The 9,639-nt window shown below is 38.7% G+C and overlaps 1 protein-coding gene across 3 annotated transcripts in view; it reads left to right on the top strand.

Moving 5' to 3' along the window:
* Positions 1-9,639, top strand: part of LOC116851263 (1,5-anhydro-D-fructose reductase) — a 254,733-nt gene that overhangs the window by 143,660 nt on the left and 101,434 nt on the right. For all 3 annotated transcript variants that reach the window (XM_032830538.1, XM_032830540.1, XM_032830541.1), the window contains 2 exons: positions 2,197-2,364; positions 2,442-2,558. In XM_032830538.1, the coding sequence (XP_032686429.1) occupies positions 2,197-2,364; positions 2,442-2,558 (285 nt within the window). The remainder of the gene's footprint in view (positions 1-2,196; positions 2,365-2,441; positions 2,559-9,639) is intronic.

The following is a 9,639-nucleotide window of genomic DNA, read 5'->3' as shown; positions in this document are numbered from 1 at the left end:
TATATATATATATATATATATATATATATATATATATATATATATATATAAACAAAATAGATTATAATCAAATCGTACTAAACGACGCAGAAACATTGTAGTTAGATAATTTTTTTTTTACGAAAAAAATAAGCGCGGCTCGCGGCTAGGTAACTAAAAACGTGCGCGGTTCCTAGTTACCCAGTTACCTAGTTATTTTACCGCGTTCCGCGTACCGCATACCGCATACCGCACTACATCTAATCGCGCCCTTACAATTCGACGATTCTCAACATGATTGGTCAATTCTTACGTTACGTCTTATGGTTACTGTTACGGAAAGTGTGTGTGGCCAGCTTAAGTAAGCGCTTAAATCGACGGCGCACGGCGTTTGTTTTTACGTTGAATCTGATGAGATTCAATGACATACTAGAAATGTTTTATTCTGGTTGGTACATTTCTAGTATATTACTGAATTTCACTAGATCCAGCTTGTTTTTATACAGGTAAAAATAAGGCTGAGTTCCCACTGAGCGCGTCACGCGTCGCGTCGTCCGACTGCGTCACGAATTAACCAATCAAATCATTCCATTGGAACAAGTGCGTCGTGCGTCGCGCGTCGCGTTATCCCAATTAGAGGATTTGATTGGTTAACTCGTGACGCAGGCAGACGACGCGATGCGTGATGTGCTCAGTGGGAACTCAGCCTAAGTTAGATCTATTTTGATCGGAAAAGTTTGTTCCGCAAACAGTATATGCGCTTATTCATCTATAATATATGTCATGTAAACTATAAATATATAAGCACAAATATGCTTAACGAAATGCAGCGACAGTGCGATTATTAGTATCCGATTATTAGTATCCGATTATTAGTAGAATCGATTATTTCACTCGATATACGGATAATTGGTGCGCTCCAGTTAAGTTACTAAAATCATAATCGATTATTTCTTATCGATGTTCTCTAGAATGCACTATCTGAGCTTCCCCTTGTAAGTTATCAGATTCAGAAACGAGACATCTTTTAGAGATCTTTTTAATAATATATTATTGTTTGGATATTTTAAGAGACGAACTTAATCTATAAAATTTTATGTACAATAATATAATAAATGACTAGCAAACTTCCCTACCAACAGATTGAAAATCGTTTTATTGAGAAGTAAAAACTTAGTTAAGAAATTTTAGATTTGGTTTCCCCGTATTTGAGCCGCGTGGATTCTTCTTTGTTTGACTCCAACATTTTGCGGACATTTTAATCCGTTTCATCAAGGAGGAACAACCCGACGCCGAGTTATTCCTGAGAGAGGTCTTCCTTTATAGAGTGATAATGGACAAAAAATCAGTTCAATCTAGCAATCCGTCCTCCCTGTTTCCAAAACATGACAGACAACAAATTTCCCACCACCATCTCCTTTTACTAACCCCCTCACTTTTCTGCCTCCTCCCCTCTTTCCTCCTAAACCAACCACTATATAAAGGAAGACCTCTCGAGAGCAATTCGGCATCGGGTCGTTCCTCTCTGATGAAGCGGAAATGTCCGCGAAACGTCGGAATCAAACAAAAAAGAATCCACGCGACTCAAACTTGGAAACCAAATTTAATATGCATGGATACTGCGAAAGCCTAAAAAATCAAATTAGTTAAGAAATATTTTTAGGGAACGTGGTATAATTTGTATAAAATTGGATTATAAATAAGAACTCTATTTGAGTTGACACTTAGATATTTTATATATTCATTTGAGATAAATTTTTTAGACATTTTTATGATATTTTTCTGCTCTTGAAAACAGTATATCAACATTCTAACAACTTTATGTTATCTTTTAGAAGTCCCTCTAAATCACTAAGTTCAGAAGTGAAATATCTTTTAAATATTTTTGTGATAACATATTATTGTTTGAGCTATGTTTACAGAGAAAGCTTATTGAATGCTTAGTGAGTAATCGTAGTACCAATACCTTTCGGAATATATCTGTAGAACAGATAGTATCTTACATTGTTGATCATTTTTTGCACTTTGTTTAACTTAATTAGATAACAGAATTTAATTAGATAATACGAAAACAAAAATTTTACTAGATTTAATTAGATAATACGAAAACAAAAATTTTACTATTTAAAAGAGTAATATTTTGTCTGCAGAAGTTTATGCAAATATAATTTATTTCGACTTTCATTTTTTATTTTAAATAAAATTTTTTCTTAATAGTCGTACAAAGGTGATGTGGAGAACGCTGTAAAAGAAGCGATAAATCTTGGATATCGACATATTGATACAGCATTCTTTTATGATAACGAAAAAGAAATTGGAAAAGCTGTCCGTGAGAAGATTGAGGATGGAACCGTAATTAGGGAAGATCTTTTTATTACTACAAAGGTTAGACAATACTTAATTAGAATATTTTGTTTTATTTTGTAAATTTAATTAACATACAAGTTATTTGTTCTTGCTAGTTATGGAACACTTTTCACAAAGAAGAATTGGTTATTCCGTCCTGCAGACGATCACTGACCAATCTTGGTTTAAATTATATAGATCTCTATTTAATTCATTGGCCGTTTGCTCTTAAGGTAAGTATTAAAATAAATATACATGTTTCGTTTATTCTTCTTCTTTAGCTCGTGCGCATGATTATTTTTATTTTTATTTATAAGATGGCTTATTTATAAGCAAGTCTAGTGACTAATTTAAAATTCTTGACACAAAATAAGTTGCATATTTGTTATTAAGATATTTCAAGCTTTTTACCGACGACATGTAGCCCAACCAATATACATTTGCCTTACAAGGAACATCTATGAACTATCCATCTCTCCGATTATTATAAAATTTATAAATTGGATGTATTTATAAAGTAACCAAAAATAATAGATATTTATTTTTGTTATCGATAAAAGTTCAAGTTTAAGAGATGAAACTACCTTTAAAGGTTTCATTCTTTTTTTACTATCTTGGTAATTATTAGAGATACAAAAAAATTTTTTGTATTTTAACAACAAAAATGACATGGTTTCTATGCAAAATAAACTTGAGTAGATTAAAATAAAAAATATTTGAAATAATTAACAAAATAAAGGGAGAGAGCCATTGTCAACTTTAATTTTTAACTTATTACATTCGTTATGTCAGTAAAAAAAGTTAGTTTTTTTTATTTTGAATCCATCTATATGTTTTTTATATTTAAATTATTTATTTAATTTATTTAATTTATTTATTATTATTTGCGATACCCCACATACTAGGTAATGTGCGCGAGCGTTTAACACGTATCCAGTGAAAAAAAACTAATCGAAATAATGACAAATTGTCATCAAATTGATGTAGAATATAATGTCAAAAAGAATACCCTTATAGAAATATCATACTAAGAATCATTGATAATTACTTATTATCCAGTATTTTTAATAAATAATTATCAATGATTCTTAGTATGATATTTCTATAAGGGTAGTCAATATGACGACAAAAATAATTGCAAAACGTCCTATACTTTAATGATCATTTTATGTTATTTCAATGACCATTTGATGTTAAAATAAAAAAATTATCTAATGAACACTAAGTAACAATAACATACCCAGATATTATAGAAATAAACAGAAGTTTCTAAAGCATTCATTTTAAAGAATAGGTATAGAACTAGAAAAATGAATACTCGAAGAATTCTTGAAGAATTAACCACAATAAGTTTGTTTTTAAATATTCCTCCAAATAGGACTTCATTATATTGAATACTTTGCGACTTAATTCCTAGAACACTTTGAGAATTCATGAGGAATTAGGACTAAGGCAAAGAACGAAACGTAAGCGTCGTAATCGTAAACGTAAAATAAAGCAGAAAAACACGTAAACGTAAAACTAATAGTATTTCATGACTTATGTTTACGTTTTTCTCTGCCTCATGGCTCCTGTACACAGAACGTGGTAATGCTTACCGCGCGGAAGTCCGCGAAAGTCCGCACGACAGCCAATCAATATGTTGTTTTTCCGTAAGAGCTAGAAGGTTATTACGAAAAGCAGCATATTGATTGGTTGTTGCGCGAACTTCCGCCGCGCGGCAAGCATTACCGCGTCCTGTATGCAGGAGCCATTATTTTACGTCTACAATTACGAGGCTTACGTCTTGTTCATCTGTCTTAGTCCTTACAAATGTTTTGTTTATAGCAACTACTTCTTGCGCCTATATTCAGTACATGCCAGTGAGTGTTGTGACGTGGCGATTTTTAATTATCGTCCGTCACTCGAAAAGCCGTAAGGAAGCCTTAAAACGAGTTTCCCGGCTGCAGGTGGATGTCACGTCCTAGCCATGAGGCGAATAGGACGCGAACTTACGCAACCTTCGATTTTCTTGTGTGTAAAAATACGGTCATAGGGAGGTCGAGTCAAGAAGAACGACTACCAACACTAGGAAGGATTTGCTATCGCCGTGGGAGAGGAGGAATCCTCGAAAGAAGCACATGGAGGACCGGATATCCCAGGTAAATCGCTTCTACGAATAATAATACTAATTAGAGACCAACAGGGTAGGCCACACTAAGAAGGCATGTTTCAGCCAAAACCCAGAGGTGACCTACCAGCATGGAAGATGTCGAGAAGGAGCTGCCGCGAGGGAGCCGCGAGGACGGAGTCGACAGATACCGCGGACGAGCGGAGGACAGTTGCCGGCAAGGCAACGCCGGCGAGCTCATCCTCCGCGACCTGGAGCGTCCTCCGAGCCGAGCGAAGACGCCGTGAGGTTCGGGGACCGATGAAAACAATGGCTGCCGACAAGACTTAGCCACAAGGTCAGAACGACCGACAAACTAAGGAAATCCGATGTAAGACAAAACAGTCGCTAGAGACAAAAGCCGATAAACGGGGGATTCCATCCTACCAATCCGCCAGAGGCTGAAGGTTGTCGTAGTGAGCGATTCGAACCTGGGATAAAATCAGGTCCCAACGATCGCTCAGAAGCTTTTCCATTTTGCGTGTGAACACGGATATTGTAAGGGACGTGGCATCCGCAGAACTGAGGACGACTGGGAGTATGGGAACGACGACTCGATCTTCGAACCTGTAAGGCCGCTACCGTCTGGTTACTAGAGTTTGTGAACCCTGAGGGACCGCCGCTGCCTGCTGCCGACTGCACCCGTTCCGCGAACAATTTTGGTGAGTCCGTTCCGACGGGAACGAACCTATATTTTGGTGAATCGCGGTTGAAGTGGAGCGGTTGAGGCGTCGGAGAGCGAGGGCCCAGCTGTCCACCTGGACGAGGGCGAGGGTTCGCGTCCCTTTCGCGAATTTTGGAGAGCTTCAGGTATCGTTTCGATTAATTATTATCTACCGAACATCCGTTGTTGCGCGTGCCGACAAGCGAGCACACCACCGAGAGCCTACGTGGCTGTCGTAACCTTCGTCGGTCACGACTAGTAGATTGCATTGCTAAATACCCGTATCGCGACCGCGAACAAGGATTAGTTTTATTATTGTTTAGTATTGCTGTCGAAATAATAAGTCATGTTTACCGCTACCGAACAATAAAACCACGTTTAATAGTATTCAAGGCCTCGTAATTTTGATAACCGCCGCTACCCCTACCATCTCCGACTTATTGCAAACTAGTCTCTCTACCGCGAGCAGGGCTGAGCTGCCGGTCTTTCGTGCGAGCTGTTTCGGGTGGAGGACGAGTTGCACTTGTCGGCGAGACCGTTTAGTGTTTTGTAATTTTAGTTGGCACGTACCGCCATACCTGGCGCTCATTAGAGTATTGTCGGGTCTCGCCAAATCTGCCGAACAGTCGAATAGTCGCATTTTGTAGTGCACCCTACCTGTGTGCCCACTGCACGGATCGAAAACGTGTAGCGTTACAGTGTATAATAATTGATTTATATATTTACATATAAATTGTTTAATTTATTGTTATTTGCAGTTATTTGTATTTTGTGAAATTAATTATACATTTTATAAGTTTTATATAATAGGACAAAGAAAGGGAATTGGTATTAAAATAGCTTTTTATATATAAAATGGTCACTTGTATTACTAATAAATAGATTTATACGAAGTATATTTTATCCTTAAGTTTGTATTCATGTTTCAAAAATCTATATACAGTTCTAACAAGTTCAATCGCATTGAAAGCCATTCTTGGATTTTAAATTACATATTCTTGGATTTTAAATTACATATTTGAAAGTGCGCTTTACTTACATTTGAAGCTCAGTTAAAACAGTATATACCAGCTAAAAATGATTCGTTAATTGACGTCAAAATGACATCAAATACGTTGAAAGCGTCAAACCGACGTCAATTTGATATCATTTTTATGTCAATCAACGAATCATTTTTCACTAGGTATATAGATGTCAAACATAAAGTCTTAAATAGCTCAGTGGAAAGAGCGGTTGTCTGGCACGTGGAAGACTCAAGATCGATCCCAGCCGAGTCTGATGTTTTTTATCTCATATGGCATTAAAAGTGGACATCTATAGATACTCACAAGCACACCCAACCAAAGTTTCTGATCTTTTTTTCGTGTGGATGCAATAAAATTTATTAAATCCGAAGATGTCTATTTGAGTTGAAGTAATTCTATATGAATTGTAACGTACTCTTCTCCGATCCGTGCAGTCGGCACACGGATCGGGTGCACTACAAAATAATATACGACTAATCGGCCGTTCGGCGAATTTGGCGAGACCCGACAGCTCACTAAAGAAATGGGCGTCAGATACGGCGGTCCGTCCTCACTACTCTAAAATAAGTTCACTAACAATAGTCTCGCTGACGGGCGCAGCTCGTCCTCCGTTCGAAACATTAGCGCGGAAAACCGGCAGCTCAACCCTGCTCGCGGTAGAGGGGCTGGTTCGCGAAGTCGGAGGTGAGAAGAGTTGCAACTGTAAGTAAAAATGCAAAGTTTTGAGTAATTTTAAGCGCAGCTTTATTGCTCGGTAGCGGATAACATTGTCTATTATTTCGGCAGCTTTGATAGTCAATAATAATAAGAATAATTCTTGCTCGCGTTCGCGACGGATAATCGGCAGCGCAATATAATGGTCGTGACCGACGAAGGTCATGACGGCCCCGTAGGCTTTCAGTGGTGTGCTCGTCGGCATGCGCGGATGTTCGGCAAATAATTAAAAATCAAAATCGTAACCATCTCTCCTTGCTCGCGAGAGGGACGTGAGCCCTCGCTCTCGCCCGGGTGGACGGCCGGGCCGTCGCTCGCCGACGCGTCGACCGCTCCGCGACGCGATACACCAAAAAACTGTTCGTTCCCTTCAGAACCGAAAATTGGTCGCGGAACAGGCGCAGTCGGCAGCAGACAGCGGCGGTTCTGGGTTTACAAACACATGCAGCAGTGACCTTACGGATCCCTAGGTAGTGTTGTCGTTCCCATAGTCTTTGTCGTTCTCGGCTTAGCGGATGGAACGTCCTTTACAGCGTCCGTGATATCAGGCAGATAACGAAAAGCTCCTGAGCGATTGTTGGAACTTGGTTTTATCCCAGGTTCGAATCGCTTACTACGACAGCATTCGGCCCTTGATTGGCGGATTGGCAGGATGGAATCCACCATTTTTCGGTCTTGTATGTGACGACTGTTTTGCTTTAGTTCGGATTTCGGTAACTTATCGGTCATTCCGGCTTTGGGACTTTGTCTTGTCGGCAGCCGTTGTTTTCTTCGATCCCTGAACCTTGCGGGAGCGGTGCACTTGGACACGGTGCATTTGGACACAGCCAATCACAACACCGTGTGATTAGAGACATTTGTAGGGTCCCTTGGAACAGCGACTTGTGATTGGACTGTGTCCAATTGCCCCGTGTCCAACTGATATACACCCGAACCTTGCGGCGTCTTCGCTCGGTTCGCAGGATGCTCCGGGTCGCGGAGGATGCGCTCGCCGGCGTTGCTCAGGCTGCGACTGTCCTCTGCTCGTCCGCGGTGCCCGTCGACTCCGTCCTCGCGGCTCCCTTGCGGCAGCTCGCGACTGGTTCACGTCGGCAACTCTTTCTCGACGTCCCCTGTATCCTTGTCGGCCACCTTCAGATTTTGGCTGAAACATGCCTTTTAGTTTGGCCTACCCTGCCGATCTCTAATTATTACTTGTAGAAGCGATTCACCTGGAATATCCGGTCCCCGATATGCTCCTCTCGAGAACTCCTCCTTCCAACCGGCGGCAGCAAATGGTGCTGGTCTTCGTTCTTCTCGACTTGATTTCTTGATGACTGTATTTTTATACCAAAAATAAATGAGGGCTGCGCAGGTTCGCGTCCTGTTCGTCTCTCGGCTAAGACGCGACATCCACTTGCAGCCGGGAAGCTCGTTTTTAGACTTCCTTACGACTTTTCGAGTGACGGACGATAATCGCCACGTCACAGAATATTCTAAGAAGTTCTGAGGAACTCCAATCATGGTGCATGTAATTTCCTAAATCATTCTTATAGTATTCTTCTACGAATTCTTAAGGAAATACAATTCAGGAAAGGAGAAAACTTTAGGAACACCTAAAAAATTTATTGTGTTATTATCTGGGTAAGACCAATGCTATAATTTCTCTCTCAACAATATAAATGTTATAACGTGCGTTATTTAACAGTTACATAATTAAGTTAAAAATTATAACATTGGTTTTGAGTTACTATTGGTGTTTGTTGAATACTTTCTATAGGAATAAATGCAAGACTAAATATTATATGGAGTACAGAAAAGAACACAGACAAATTAAATACAAAAATATATTACATATATTTTATTTTGGTATACTTTCGCCACACATACACACACACACACACACACACAACACATTTTCTTAACCCTTCGTTGACCAATGGAGTCCCTAAAGAGACCCCAGAAGAAAATCCTGATAAAATCATGTCTGATCAGCGATTTCCATAAAAATTGGTACTAGTGAGTTTTTGGGGTTGCTAAATCCGAATTCGTTTTTCAAATCATAAAAACAGAAATGGCGGATCCAATATGGCAAATGTAAGGAATCCACATAAATCCAACAATGCAAAAATAAAATGATTTGGATTAGAAGGTATATTTATAGGTTAATGGGATCGTTAAATACGAATTCATTGTCCAAATTAGAATGTTCAAAATGGCAGATCTATTATGGACAAAGATAAGTTTTAAAGTATCCATATAGACACAAAAATACAGGAGTTAAACCCCTGTTGAAAAAAAACCAGGTAGGAATCCATATGGGAAATCTATACAGAATTCATATGGAAATTCATATTGTTTCCCCTGGTGATTTGGGCCAAAAACCCATGGAAAACCATACGGATTCCCACATGGTTTTCACAGGAATCTTATGTGAGATTTCATGTAGTTACCCGGACAGCACAAAATATTTATAAAACATTTACAAAATATTTATAAGATTTATTTGATTATTTTATAATTATTTACCAAAATATTTCATAAATATTTTTGTGACCTTAGATTTAATAGATCATATTAGGTGCGCAACTAAGTTCCCGCTGTTTTTTTTTTAGAAAAATGCAACTTTATTACTTTAAGAAATGGTTACAAATGAATCATTAAAAGTATTGCCCATCGCTAGCTACAACTTTTTCCCATCTTTCTGCCAGAGCTTGAATACTGTTACGGTAAAAGCGTTGGTCTTGTGAGGCTATCCACGAATCAAGCCATTTTTTGATGTC

Source organism: Odontomachus brunneus, unplaced genomic scaffold (genome assembly GCF_010583005.1).
Source record: "Odontomachus brunneus isolate Ranch 3 - 2012 unplaced genomic scaffold, Obru_v1 Obru_scaffold_170, whole genome shotgun sequence".
Taxonomy (NCBI): Eukaryota; Metazoa; Arthropoda; class Insecta; order Hymenoptera; family Formicidae; genus Odontomachus; species Odontomachus brunneus.
This window is presented reverse-complemented; position numbering and strand designations above follow the sequence as displayed.